The sequence below is a fragment of the Cystoisospora suis genome, assembly GCF_002600585.1.
Source record: "Cystoisospora suis strain Wien I chromosome Unknown contig_303, whole genome shotgun sequence".
Classification (NCBI taxonomy): Eukaryota; Apicomplexa; class Conoidasida; order Eucoccidiorida; family Sarcocystidae; genus Cystoisospora; species Cystoisospora suis.
Window position 1 is genome coordinate 57196 of NW_027153104.1, and position 14973 is coordinate 72168.

Below are 14973 nucleotides of genomic sequence, written 5' to 3' on the forward strand. Positions count from 1 at the left end.
GGTCCAGGGACTGTTTCACCCTCGGGTCCAGGGACTGTTTCACCCTCTCCACTTCCAGGTCCGGTCTCACCCTCGGGTCCAGGGACTGTCTCACCCTCTTCACCTCCAGGTCCGGTCTCACCCTCGGGTCCAGGAACTGTCTCACCCTCTTCACCTCCAGGTCCTAGCTCTCCTTCTCCGGGACCCTCAGGTGAAGGAGGCAGAACAGGGGGCGGCAGTTCTCCGTTCTCACCGCCCTCACCTTCGCCAGCACCTCCCTCCTCTGGAACTTCAGGGGGAGTCACTCCACCTTCTGGTGTCGTCGGAGGCACTACCGGTGGAACAATGACTTGACTGCTGCATTCCTCCGCTTCGGCGCATTCACAGGTAGTCGCGTTGCAAACCGTTCGCTTACGGATACGCATGCCTTCTCTTGGGACACCGCAGTCGCTCCATTCTCCGAAGGGTTCGCACTCTTCCACTGCAAGTAAGAGAAAGATTTCAAGAGAAAGAACACAACCCATACACACCCCTAGGGGAAGGAACCATGGAGGGGTGCTGCTACTTCTCGGTGTCACTCTCAAAGAGCAGACACAGTAATAAGGAAGTATTATCATACACACTAGACACGACGAGAAACAATGTAGTTAGTAGACAGCCAACTGGTCATGGCAGTGACAACCGGTGCGTACCCGTCGGAAGTAAGTGCCGTCCTCACGGACTAACTACTCACCTAAGCAACGCCGAGATTCCGTCTTCTCGGGACAGTGCTCGTAGCTCCTTGTCTGAACACCTTCATGGCACTCGGTCCATGGGCCCAGCTCGCCGCCTGCGTTCGTGATCGCATGCAGTAAGGACAACGAACAGAACAAGAAATCTATCAACACTTGAAGATACACGACAGGCGCACACACCATATGTGTATGAAACAACTGTCATCACGACTCCCACACATGCCTTCTCCCCATACGAAGCCGAACCCGGAAAACGAAGACGAGCGTAGCCTCTTTCTGACGTATCTGACAAACCGTCTTTCGAACTATCCAGAAGAATAGACAGAAACGACTGAAAATGCTAGTGACTGCCCGAATTGTTCTAGTTCATTCATTCATTGATTGATTTGACTTACATTTCGTATTGATCGTGCCATCTCCTTCGCCTTGTTCCGGAGGAATACAGAACCGTCTCTCAGTGAGCTCTGCGTTCTCGCATGATCGGGTCTGTTCATAGAGGCCTTCCTCATCCGTAGGGACACACTTCGTCCAGGGTGACCAGGCGGAACAGCTTCCGTCTTCCGAGGGGGCTGCCGTTGTATCGTTACAGACTTCATACTCCACCTCGTTACCACAATGCACACGAGCGGACATCTTCATTCCTGCGATGGGGATGCCGCACGGCGTCCATTCACTCCAGGGCCCGCAAGCTTCCTCGATCTCTGAACAAGAAGACCCAAGAAGAATTAATACCAACAAGAAGCACACACACACACCACAGACACACCTTTTAGAGCCCACCACAGAAAGCGTCACTTCCAAGAGCCGTCGGACGTTTCAGGAAAGGGATTGATTGACTGGGGCTGCTGCTGCTGCTCAGCCTCTTGTGCCACCCACTACTACTACTACATGATGGGTACCACCTAGTCGACCACACACACACACACTCCTTAAATTTTCCTCTGAACTCTTCCTAGTGACAGTAATCGTGCGCGCATGCATGCCTTCTTCCTCTCTCCCCTTCCTCCTGCTTTTCTTACCTTTCCGAGGGCACTCGAGGACCTCGTACTCTTGCTTGCATGCCTCGTCAGTTTCTGTCTTGTCACGCTTGCGCCAGCTCATGTTGTTCGCCTCGCCGGGACACTCACTCCATGGACCCCAAGCTCCACATTCATGCCCTGCGTCTTCACCTCCACCGGTGCCAGGGGTGACTTGTGGTCGTACGGTTGCGACGGCAGGTGTACATACAAGGCTTTCGATCTTTCCGGGGAGCCCTATGCATGTCCTTGTACGTTTGTGGGTCTCTGGGTCGCACTGTGTCCATGCGCTCCATTCCTCGCAGTGAAGCTGGTCGGTTTGGGTAGAAATCGCCACACAGTTCCGACCGTTGCCCATGAAGCCAGAGGCGCAGCGACACTTGTATGTTCCAGGAAGGTTGATACATGTTGCATTCGTATCGCACTGAACCTCCCCCGTCTCACACTCGTTGATATCCTCGCACGTCACGCCATCGCCAGTATACCCGGGGCCGCATTTACACTCGAAGCTTCCCTCCGTATTTGTGCATGTCGCATGGGGAGAGCAGTTATCTGTCTGGCGCTCGCATTCATTGATGTCTGTGCATGAGTTGCCATCACCTTCGTAACCCACATTGCAGCCGCATACAGCCTTGTCAAAGCTTTTGCAGGTGGCATTCGGTGCGCATGTGTGGCTTTCACACCAGTCGATCAGCACGCAATCTGTGCCTGACTGCTTGTAGCCCTCATTACAAGAGCATGTGTAAGATCCAGGAACGTTCACACATGTCGAATTTGCCGAGCACGCGGTCAAGTCAGCGCACTCGTCTTTATCGATGCATGCCTCAGGGTTCTCCGGGTCTTGTACATATCCTTCATTGCACTGGCATTCGTACGACCCCTCGGTATCCACGCAGTGGGAGTTCGCATGACACATGCCTTCCTCTGCTGACTCACACTCGTTCTTATCTGAAAAGATTCACAATACACATACACACAGCGATAGGAACGAACACACCATGAGCGGAAGGCACCACCAAGCCAAGCCACACACACACAAAAGGCTCCGATGTAGACTAGACGTGCCCGCCAGCACCCATCATGGCCTTAAGAGAGAAATGATCTAGCTGGCTAGTTGCTCTAACAGCTTGCTTGAAGTCACTGGTGTCTAATCTAATGAATCTATAATATATAGTAATAGACGTAGAGTCTCTCCTGTCGTGTCCCTAGACCTCGTAAGACTCCACGGAGCATCTTCTCCGCACGTACATACATATATATATATATCCATACAAATACACGGCAAAAGTCACACGACCAACTGCAGAAGGGATGGAGATGATACAAAGGATTTCCCTAGCGTGTTCATAACACCGACGAATCACCGTCACACTCCCCCCTTCTCTCAGATCCACTCACTCTCATCGACCCATCCATCATCCATCATTCTTACTTTGGCAGTCTTTTCCATCGCCGGTGAATCCAGGAATGCACTCGCACGTGTAAGACCCGGGGCTGTTGATACATTTGGCTCTGTGGCTATGGCACTCGTTCTTTGAAGGCTCCGCACACTCGTCTATATCTTCGCATCTCCCGTCGACCCTCTCGAATCCTTCTTTGCAGGTACATTCGTATGAACCAGGTGTATTTGAGCAGTTGGCATTTTGCCCGCAAGGCCCTTCACCCTCTGAGCATTCATCGATGTCTATGCATGAATTGCCTTCCTGCTTGTAACCTTCCTGGCAACCGCATTCATAGCTCCCAGGGGTGTTCGTACAAGTACCCGCTGCTCTATCGCAGGAGTTTAGGCTTGAGTCAGCGCATTCGTCGATCTCCACGCACTTGTCATTCTCCAAGCGGTATCCATCAGCGCATGTGCATACATAGGTCCCCGGAGTATTCTCGCAGTGGACACCTTCCGTTCCATATGACTCGCATTTATTTTCAGCACACTCATCTTCATCTACACATCCACCGTCACCTCGTCCACCATTCTCTGTCCTATACCCTATGGGACATGTGCATGTGTAGTCACTCCCGTCTTCGGTTTCCGCACAAACGGCGAGACTGTTACATTCTCCTCGTCCGCAGAAGTCGATCTTCACGCAAAGGTCATCTTTCTTCTCATACCCGGCCACGCATTCATACTCATAACTTCCAGCTGTATTGACACACGTGGAATTCGCTGGGATAACCGCTGCCCCTGTTGAACACTCATCAGTATCCTGGCATACCGTAGTCGACTCAGGCTGCTTCTCATACCCCGCCTCGCATACACATTCAAAACTTCCAGGGCTATTGTGGCAAGTGGAATTCGCTCCGCATCCTTCATTATTCTCGGCGCACTCATCGATATCCGTACATTGCTTTCCATCTTCGGATGCCGTGTAGCCTTGCTGGCACGAGCATTGATAGCTCCCGACTGTATTGTTGCACACACCCCCATCGGCCTTGGCTGTACAGTCATTTAGCTTCGAGTCAGCACATTCATCAATGTCCTCACACTCAATGGCTCCGTCAGCTCTTGTGATCATGGTAAAGCCTTCAGCGCATTTACATGTGTAGCTTCCTGGGGTATTCTCGCAGACACCCCCCTCAGCGGGGCATGCATGACCGGCGCTATCTTTACATTCATCGATATCTTCGCATCCGTCCTTGTCGCCACGTTGGGTATGACCACTGCCTTTGTATCCAGCCGGACATGTACATGTGTAATCGGTCCCAGCTTCATTCTCCGCGCAATCGGCCTTCTCATGGCAGTCGCTCTTGCCCTCAGAACACCACTTAATGTCGTTACATTCTTTGCCGTTGCCTTCGAAGCCTTCTTTGCAGTGACACTCGAAGGAACCATCCGTATTGGTGCACGTTGCATGCGGGGAACAGTCATGCTTGTTGGTCGAGCATTCATCGACATCTTCGCATCGATACTCATCCCCTTCAGGATGGGCGCGTCCCTCAGGGCATGTACATACATAGCTCCCCACGGTGTTACTACACTGCGCATGGGGACCACATTTATGGGCATTATCGGTACACTCATCTATATCTTCGCATGTATGTCCGTCTCCATGGAATCCCGCATTACAGGCGCAAGAATACGACCCCGGTGTATTGGTGCATGTTGCGCTGGCGTGGCATGTATGCTTGGTGGGATCCGAGCATTCATCAATGTCTTCACACTTTCCACTCTCCAACTGCTGGTAGCCGTCCTTGCAACTGCATGTATAGGTTCCTGGTGTATTGGTGCAAATACCACCTTCCGCATCCGTTGAACAATTATTCTCCGTCTCGCATTCGTTCATATCGGCACACCCATCCGGGCCAAGTCCATTTCCGGAATACCCAGCGATACATGTACATTCGAAGCTCGTCCCGTTGCTAACCTCTTCACACGTTGCATGAGGGGAGCAATTGCCTAAAGCACAAAAGTTAATCTTCTGACAGGCATCACCCTTCTTTTCATAACCGGCGTTACATTCCCATTCGTAAGATCCCTCGGTGTTGGTGCATGAGGCATTGCTTGGAGTAAGTTCAGGTCTCGCTTCGCATTCGTTTATATCGTGACAATTGTTACCTTCATCCAAATCCGTATATCCCTTGTTGCAGATACACAGACGAGACCCTGGAACGTTAATACATGTTGCATTCTGACCGCATGCATTCTCCTGCTCTTTACACTCATCGATATCCTCGCAGGTCTTGCCATCTCCCTTGAAGCCTTCCTTACACTGACAGGTGAAAGATCCCGGGGTGTTCTCGCAGATGGCCGATTGATGGCAAGCATTAGGAAGGGCACACTCATCCACATCCTGGCACTCGTGTCCATCCCCGGAGAAGCCTTCGGAACACTGGCACGTGAAGGATCCAGCGGTGTTCGTACAACTTGCATGCTCGCTGCAAGTATGAGAACCATCCTCACATTCGTTGACGTCCAGACAGCTGCCCGCGCCTTTCCCCTCTCCTGAGAATCCGTTGTTGCATGTGCACTCGAAGCTTCCCTCGGTGTTTTGGCAGGTGGCATTTGTATCACAGTCATGGGCCGGGGACTCCGTACTACATTCATCGATGTCTAGACAAGGATTACCGGCTTTCCCACCACCTCTATAGCCTTCATCGCATATACAGGAGAAACCAACAGACTCATTGTGGCATGTCGAATGGTCTCCGCAATCATGAAGGCCTTCACCGCAGTAGTCAATCTTGACACAAGGCGACTCGATGGTACCATCCCCTCTATATCCCTCAGGACAGGAACACTCGAAGGATCCTACGGTATTGTTGCAGTGGGCATGGGGGCTGCATGCTTGAGCTTCGGCACACTCGTTTCTATCTTCACATGTCTTTGTCTCAGGGTTCATATGATAGCCTTCATTGCAGACACAGTCGAATGAACCTTCTGTATTTACACATGAAGAATTCTCTCCACATGTATTCTCTCCGGCACATTCATCTATATCTACACATTTCCCGTCGTCTGTCTTTGTAAATCCTGGACGACAGTCACACTCATAACTTCCATCCGTATTGCGGCAGGTCGAGTTGAGAGGACACTGATGGGTATTGGTCGCACATTCATCGCGATCAACACAAGGAACATCCCTTTCGCCTGCATTTTCTTGCCCATCCCATCCGCTGGCACATGTACATTTATGATTAAGGCCATCTGCCGCGCACGTGGCGTTCACATCGCACACGTTCTCCTTGCAGGGGTTGATCGGGTCGCACGTCACACCATCACCCTCATACCCTTCATGACAGGTACACGACGAATCCAACTTGTGGCAGTCCGCATGAGGTGAACAAGAACTGCATTCGAACTTCGGGCAAAGCCGAACCTCGCGATGCAATTCACAATTGGACCGATGACGGCGATAAATTATCCCAGGAGTACACTCATTCCAGTGAGACAAGTGCGGATACCACTCCCCCCATGCACCGCCTGCAACACAACGTCAGGAAAAAAGAAACAGACGGTGCATTACATAGGGTTAAAAGTGGCTGGGGAAAGGGGCCAAATCCCTCTTGACTGTTGCCAAGTGGTAGAGCAGATGGCTCGCTAGAATGGACTCCCGGAAACGGTGTGAGAGTCCAACACAACACACAGAAAGATGCAATACGTCTGCTATGTCGGTAGTACACTAGAGGATGATACACGTATCACTGTTTTCGTATACACATGCCATCCCCCATAGTGTTGTCCTTCCTATCCTATCCGCCCATCCACCAGCACTCGTACTACTACTACTACTACCACTACTCGACGACAGAGACAGTCAATCATCAGCAGTGATTCGACCTAACACTTTTCTATACACGAGAAAACAACGCAACACCGACTTCCTCTCCTGTATTGCTTTATATTGACTACTCGCACTCATCTGCTCTCTTACTACGAATGCGTCTTTAAAGACGTACGGCCGGCCGCTCTCTTGTCGTCATGAACAAGACACACTTACATTCTTCGGGAGCGTGGCACTCCCTCACTTCCGCTAGACCGCACGTCTCGTTGTGACGCTCTTGGACTCCATTCTTGGAGCAGTAGGTCCATGGTCCCCACTTGCCCGGGCAATCAGCCTTCGAGTGACACATGCGTCGCTCCACATGATCGGGACATCCAGCGCGCACACGTGTCTGTACCTCGCCTTCTTTACAGGAAGCATTGTCCGGTGACCATGGAGTGAAATCTCCGCCTGAAGATAGGGGGAGGAGAGGCCGTATCATCATCGAACAAGTCAGTCAGAAAGAAAGCACGAGAGAAATCCGGACCAAAAGAAGAAAACAAGGCCCTAACTAAGGGGAGTAACAACTCTGTCTGGAATAAGGGACATTTTCTTCGTACTTTGCTGCTCGTCCTTCAAAAGGAATGAAACACATCACTGCCAAACAGATCGGGGCGATCCGTCGGTGAGAACTTCTACTTAGCTCATGATGGTCTCTTATAATAGCTAGTCGCTCTCTGTCGGATAAGCTAGCCACAGGTGTAGACTTGAAAGAGAGAGCTCGCTGGGTCCATCAGTAGTAGTCAATGGCTTCATGTGACGGGATGGACCGACTAACTGCTATTTCTGATCAGGAGCCAGGAGATCAGGTAGACTCACAAGCTTCGGGGCGCATGCACTCGCGAGATTCGTAGACCTCCGGGCAGTCAATGTTGTGACGTTCCTGCATGTTGTTGGAAGCCGCGCAGTAAGTCCATTGAGTGAACCTATCCGCGCATTTCGGCGACGCAGCTGCAAGAAAACACAGGGCACGATAACGAGAGCGAATCTGTAGTGGTAATAGTGGCTGGAACAAAAGGGACAGATGCTCCCAAGAAACCACGGACTACGCCGCTCCTGCGATGGGACTCCAACAACGCAAGCTGGAGCGTACATACTCCTGACTAATCGTGCGACTGCCTGGTGCAGTAGGACAAGAGATGTGAACACGCGCATTCATGAAACTGACGGTACAGCGCCAAAGCTTTCATGAAGAGTGAGATCGATTTCCCTGGAGAACACAGATGTGTCAAGAAGACAGGTGAAGCGCGCTCGTTATGCACGGAAGGGCATAGTCGCAGCCGGCAAGCTCAGCGGCTACCCCCCATGAACATTACATTCTCGAACAACTGGAACACAGCACAAGAAGCACTCAAGAGAATACCGGTTCCGGCGATATTGTTTACCTTCTGCAATTGCCGTGTAACGCCCATAGAGGCCAGCGGCAGCGCAGAGCGCCGCCACGGCCAAGTTATTCCGGGAGAGTCGCATGATTCTCCCTTTGAACAAAGTCGTATGGATAGCTTGGCTTTGACCAGCTGTTCGGTGGGGGAAAAAATCGTAACCTCTCAACACTAAAGCAGCCTTCAAATCCCTGTGTACGGGCAGGGCAGCCTAGCCGCTGGAGAGGACCACTGCCGCACCCGGAGCAAATCTCCTGTCGGACAATGGGGACATCCGCCCGGGTTGAACAAAATGTACCTGCTCGGCGGCTTGGCTTAAGAATGAAGAAAAAGTTTTGGAAAAAAAGTGCGGGAAAAACTGAGGAAGGACACACACTGAAGTAGAAGTTTCTATCTAGCACGTGATCATCACTTCCTCGGCGGCCCGCAACCGCGGGCGGAGCTGCGGCTGGCTGGCCCGGAGAACAGAACACGACGGGAAGTTTCTCCCGAGATTTGTACGGAATAATGTACAGAGCAGGATGAAGAAAGACGGCCGGACTTGTGGATTGAAACAACAGGAAAAGTACACCGTAGGGGAGTGACCATCCACAACAACTAACTAGTGGCGCTAGGCGGAAAAATGAAGACTCCGAGCCGCCCTTCCGCCCCGCAACTTTCGGAAAAGGGGCACATGAAGGAAAAACTTGCTCTGCTACTTGTGCAGTCACAGGCCGAAAGGTGGAAACATTGGTGCTGCATTGGACTGCATAAAGCACGGGAAGTCACATGATTAAAAGTAGAAAAATGCTGACACTACCACTCCGTAGTGACCCGTTACCAACCCGGCTTGCTCTCGAGCCCCATGGCTGGCTGGCTGCAGCCGCCGTCACCGGTGTCGCGAGAATCCCGGTAGCCACGCGTGTGCCCCTCCTAGCCGACTCGTTCACGCTCTTTTGGCCGCCACCATTTGCTAGCCACGAGCACCACAGCGGGTGGTCGTTCGGTACAGCCCTAGCCTGCTGGCTCTGGGCCAATAATGGCTAGATGGCACACTAGCCGGCTTTATCGGACTGCTTGCGTAGAGTTAGTGGTTGACACCAACTCCAGGTGAACGATTTTCGTCTTAGTGGGGTACTCCGTCCTTCTGGGGCGGCAGTGGCTGAGCTGAACCAGCCAGCCTTGCCCACGCCGGAACCGGCAGCCTGTACCGTACAGGCATCGTGGACGCACTCTTTCCCTCTCTCCGGAGAGAAAAGCCCACGCCAGAAACCTATCCACGAGGCGTTCAAACTAAGGGGAAGAGTAAGAGTCGTTCGCCAGACCCTGCTGTGCTCTTTTTATGTTTGAAACGGGTAGATAAAAAGTTTGTGCCTCGTCTTCCCGCGTACTGGGCCCTGCAACGAGAGGCGTGTGAACAGCCATGCAGTATCGGCCGTCTAACGATGATTAAACTGGTAGGTAGCTGTGGCCGTAAGCAACAGTCCAGCACGTGGCTTAGGGACTTTTCTTATTCGAAGGTGACGCTTTGGGGACATCAGACGGTGCCAGCAAGATAAGCAGCGGCTACTGGGGAATTCTTCGGCTGGTGCGGGGGGATGAATGCGCCGCGTGGCGCACCCACGGCAAGCTTTGAGCATCGGGCCCAATGTGTTGCGTTTCGCCAGCGCGTTACCTCCCTCGCGATGGTAGGTCTCATGGGCGTATTCCCGTTTTTCAGAGAAAGGGTAAGGGGGGGTGTGTGCCGGCGGACAGGAGCTGAGTTAATCAACTCAGTTGATTGATGTGAACGACACAGAGTGGCTCCGCGGTCACCTGGAGTTGTTTGTAAGCAAGGGAAGCAGTTGGATAGAATCACGCGAATGCACCCGTGGTAGTGTCCAAGGAAAAAGGCTACCACTCTGGCTTCTCGTACCGTAAAGGTTAGTCGGAACGGGCAAACGGTGCAGGCCCGCTCTAGGATCGGTTTTGTGCCTGTTCAGTGGCAGGGTCCGACGGAGAACGCAGACTGCATCGGAGCGAAATGGGTAGGCTATGCTCATGCGGCACTGTCGCCGTACTCATCGCCACCCTGTCCAGTGCACTTAAGAAAGGGGGAATCAATCTTAGGTTTCCTTTTATAGCACCCGGTGTTGCAGGTCTTCGAGCCTATCCTTTCCACTATACGTCAAAGACAGCCAGGTTGGCTTTGGCAGAAGTGCCCGCTCATCTCCGATATTCCTGACTCGGCTGACTAGCAGCGTCTGGAATTTGCTCATCGCGCGCCGGAACGCTCTTCGCACATGTTCGCGGTATGCAGCCTGTTGTGGTTCAGTGGCAAATCACTGTTAATCAGGCTCCCCGAGTCCCGGCGAGCCGAATGTGCCTAGTCTGACCTCCTTTAACACTCGCTTTCCGGTTCTCCTCCGGTAGAACTGTGGCACCGCCTAGCTACAGAGACTGTTCGAGGATAAAGTGTCCGCAGCCCCGCTGCATACACTACGGCACTGACCGCTATCGTCGGTTGTCTGTTTTGTACCCCTTTTCTACCATCAATCTCGCTCGCATCGGGGGCTTCCCTAGGCATTCCTTGTGAATAAGCACGACACTCGCTAGTAGAGCTACCCGCTCCAGTGCACACTACGCGGCAGCTCATAGCTGATGTAGCACGCACCGTTGCCTTTGCATCTTCCTCTGAACTCCCTCGACTGGCTCGTTCTTCTGATTGGACGCTGCCAGTTTTGACTAACGTTGAAGTCGTAGGATAGTAATCGACTATTCCCCGTCGCAGTGCCCCTCAGGCACTCTCCGTAGCACACCTTTTGCCCTGCTACATTTCTGCTCCTGGCAGATTCCCAGTCAATTTACACTCCGAGACAGAACCGCCCGCCCTCAATGGCCAATCAGCAATCAACGCTGCCTTCTGCGGTGAGCCCCCAGTCCTTTCACCGCCCACTACCAAAGAAAAAGACACCGCTACCTCGCTGTACACGTCACAACCTTGAAAGCAAAGGCAAGCCCCCTTCTAGAAATAACAGCATCACATCTTTCCTCAAGGATTGAAGGTTAGAGCCGGTTGACTCCGACGTTCGCTGGCGATACCGGATGAGACCGGACGAGGGTCGCTGTTTCATGATCCTCATGGAGGCGAACCTGCTGTAGTAGCAACTCCTCTTCGCACCGCTGAAGCGAAGCATTCGTCATCACATGATCGGTTCAGACAAAAAGGACACTTGTAGTAAGTCCTCTTTCCTAGCTGTCAGTCCGTAGCTACTCTTGTTCCTAGTCCTGCCCCCGACAATCGAAGACATTCCTAGAGGACTAGCCGGCGCCCTAACCAGCAAAGCGCATGCTATCCACATTCAGGCTGGTCCCGTCTAAGCAGTGCAGAGGTCTCAATTTGCTTTGAAAGCTTCGAATGACATGCCGCACCGTCGTAGCGTGGAAGAGGTCTGCTGCAGAAGTGCTTCACCTTCCCTAGCAGACCTGTCCGGAAGAGCCACCCCTTCTAGCTCACTCCGACCATATCTCCGACGTTTTCGCGTATCTCTGTCTTATTGCTCTTCCTATGATTCTGAAAATAGGTGTGTGTGTCTGCCTGCGTGCCCGCCGTCCCTCCTTTCTTGCTTTCTTTACCACTCTGCGGTTCTTCAAAGCAAAGACTAACCCCTAGACTTTAACGGCATAAGACGACCGAAATGCAGAGGCTATAGCATTGTTGAGGTTTTGTCACCTGCAGGATCGAAGACTCTGATATTCTAAAGAATAGTACCTAGAGAGAAATAGTGCATAGAGAGACAACCTAAAGGTGCTACTAGCAGGTAAAGAAATAGACTGCGTCGGCCACGTCCTCTCTTCAGGTAAAACAGTGCGGCTACTGCTCCATAGAGAAGAAGTTCTATGTGCATGCTGCTTATCGACAAACGAGACGTACGTGAGAAAGCTACCTTCACGAAGGAATTTTCCTAACTGAACTATAGAGGTCATTTCCTTTCTCACAAGACAGATGCTTGTTTGTAACCTTGTGCTTTCCTCTCAACTTCCCCCCTTTTCTCTTCTCTCTGCATGCACTTCGTCCACTTCAACCCAACTGAGAAGTCCACATTCCTTTCTTTCGCTGTTCTAAAGAAGTCATCGATTTCTTCTTTCTCTTTTCCACTCACCTCGACAGTGTGTCTTTGTACATCTGACTCAACAGCTGCACGCTTATCTGCTGTCTTGAACACATACGTCTCTCTCTCTATATGGATATGCACATACGCCTGAGGGAGCAGTAGTTGGTGATGTACATACACCTGAGTAGTCGTCGTAAGCTCCTCTTTCTTTCTTTCTTTTCTGCTGACCTGTCCTTCTCTTACCTTTAAGTGTATCCAGGCTAGAAGAAAAAAAGTCGCTGTGAGACCAGCCATGCCGAGGAGACATCCGAAGAAGAGAAACATCCAGGAAGCCCTTGCATGCAGTTCAGCCTCGGCTGCGCTTAAGGCTAGGAAGCGACAATCGCTACTCTACGATAAAGAAGAAGAAAAGAATATCACAGGGGCATTCTTTCAACCCATATCACATCGGCACTGGCTTCATATCTTTTTGATAAGTATTCACTTGACTTGGAGACCAGACATGTACAAGAGAGAGACAACGAAGAATGCAGAGATCATCTACTTCTTCATACCTACTAAATACACTCACTATCGTCACCCTGTCATATGAAACAAGCAAATAGGTATCATACATAGAAGAAGAGAGATAAAGAAAACCTCTATCCAACGACAGTACCAGTGACCCCCCCCGCAGTTGTACATGCATTTATGTGTATAAGAAACGCCTTTATGGATTTATGTTACACAAGATGTGTGTCTTCGGACATCTTGATACTTCACTTGAAGAAGAGAAGGCCTTGACTGTCTTCCTTACTTCAGTGCAGGAAGAAGCCTCTTGCAGAGAACTTTCTTATCTTATGCTGAAGGGGTCTTCCCTCTACCATAGTAGGTATGGCTCATCTTCTTCATACATCCACACAACTAATTTGTGAGATCTCCTTCTTCCCCTCCTATCCATGTTCACTAGTTTCGTAAGGTCAAGAAGGCATGAGTTTGATCATGTCAACTGACAGATCGCATATGACTCGAAAGGCCAGAGAGAAGCTCCTGTAGAGTTGTCTCTATACAATGCATGGATCGTAGAAAAAGACTTCTCTTCGCCGTGCTTTTCTCCTCTTGACAAGAACTTCTCTATGTCCTATTTCGAAGTGGGTTACGAAAGGACAGAGACGGAGCCAGCTACTATTTCTCACGTATCTACTCTGGCACTGCAGTTAGATGGAGAATGCTTGTCAGGTTTCCTATCTATCTTACACCGTCCTTATATTCGGATAAAAGAGAGAAATGTCTCCTTCCTTCTTACCTTCGAAACCTCCTCCTCATGTTGTGAAATTAGCTCAACTGCATGCGCTACTTCTTCTCTCAGTTGGGCCGCTCTGTGCAATGCCTTAGCGCCTTCCAAAACTTTCTCGATTAGCCGAACATCCGCTGCATGCATTTGCCTCACCATCTGAAGTCCCTGGTCTAAGAGCCCCCAAGCAAAAGAAGGAGAGAAGATTCGCTCATTCATAAGAAGAAGAGAAAAAGAAATGTAGACCTTCTCTCTATAAGAAGTCACGTCAGAGAATGGAAGAGAGAAAAGCAAGAGAAGAAACATCCAAAAGAGAAGGAAAGGAAAAAGAATTTGAAAGAAAGAAAGAAAGTTTCTACGTGTGAGAAAGAGATCACCCCCATATCTTTCTTCATTCTACTTTCTAGGAAAACCTTCGATCGGCCTTTCTCTCTCCTCTTGGATCGGTATAGATAAGATGAACTAGATTCTCTCTCTACTTCGCGCACACTCATGATGATCGACTCTCCCCCTCTCTCTCTCTCTTCATGAGAAAGAATGTAACAGTAGGTGGGAGACTATTCCTGAGAGAAGCATAAAGAACGTCTTTCTTCTCTGTCGATGTCCTTGTGAATGAAATAAGCTACCGAATGCATGCACTTTCCCGCATCGACTATATAGACAGTCTATCTTTGTTACGAAGAATTAGAGATAGCAGCAATAGGAGCACGAGTCAAGGCAGGAGGAGGTGCTCTTAGGGGGAGAAGAAGGCATTATGAAGAGAAGATTCTCTCTTCTCCCTCCTCTTAGCCCATATATGAACATACCCCTCAGACTCTATATTAAAGGAAAGAGAGAAGAAGAGATCGGTCAAAAGGTACACGAATGATGGATAAATCCCGAAGATAAATTTAAGCCATTGTGACGTCTCTCTATCTCCTTCTCCCTCGTTGAAAGGTCCCTCTTAGAAAAGACTCCTCACCCAGCCCAATGAAAAGCCTTTCTTTCATAGACCGAGAAACGCTTCATTTCCTCTTAATAGTGACATACATGATCTAGGATACACACGAGCGATTAGAAGGTAATCCATTCTCCCTTAGCATAGCGAGAGATCAAAATGCCCCTCCCCTCTTCTTCTTTTTCTTTTCTCACGCACCACTCCCAAGGGATAGAAACGTCACACAGGCAAGAACTTGTGAAGCGACACAGATACATACATACATAGAGATAGATACATAAATAGATTAAAGATAGATAGATAGATAGATAGATAGATAGA

At 50.5% G+C, this 14973-nt stretch overlaps 3 protein-coding genes across 3 annotated transcripts in view; 1 reads left to right on the forward strand and 2 right to left on the reverse strand.

Moving 5' to 3' along the window:
• The window catches only part of CSUI_000791 (microneme protein mic12), a gene marked incomplete at its 3' end in the record, with an annotated part of 10126 nt that extends 873 nt beyond the window's left edge, over nt 1-9253 (reverse strand). The window contains exons 1-8 of the mRNA XM_068060998.1: nt 8373-9253; nt 7807-7938; nt 7165-7398; nt 3162-6647; nt 1733-2677; nt 1109-1414; nt 713-856; nt 71-460 (exon numbers count right to left, since the gene is read on the reverse strand). Coding sequence (XP_067927030.1) covers nt 71-460; nt 713-856; nt 1109-1414; nt 1733-2677; nt 3162-6647; nt 7165-7398; nt 7807-7938; nt 8373-8457 — 5722 coding nt within the window. The 5' untranslated portion in view covers nt 8458-9253. The remainder of the gene's footprint in view (nt 1-70; nt 461-712; nt 857-1108; nt 1415-1732; nt 2678-3161; nt 6648-7164; nt 7399-7806; nt 7939-8372) is intronic.
• Nucleotides 9254-9458: 205 nt separating this feature from the next.
• Nucleotides 9459-10307, forward strand: CSUI_000792 (uncharacterized protein; the record flags this gene model as incomplete). Its single annotated transcript, XM_068060999.1, has 1 exon — nt 9459-10307. A coding segment is annotated over one exon (240 nt), but the record flags the coding sequence as incomplete, so codon positions are not given.
• A 1013-nt stretch (nt 10308-11320) lies between these two features.
• On the reverse strand, nt 11321-13888 carry CSUI_000793 (uncharacterized protein; the record flags this gene model as incomplete). Its single annotated transcript, XM_068061000.1, has 3 exons — nt 13728-13888; nt 12558-12832; nt 11321-11510 (listed from the first exon to the last, which is right to left on the reverse strand). The coding sequence occupies exons 1-3, from the start codon at nt 13872-13874 to the stop codon at nt 11321-11323; spliced, it is 612 nt and encodes a 203-aa protein (XP_067927032.1). The 5' UTR covers nt 13875-13888.
• Nucleotides 13889-14973: the final 1085 nt, after the last annotated feature.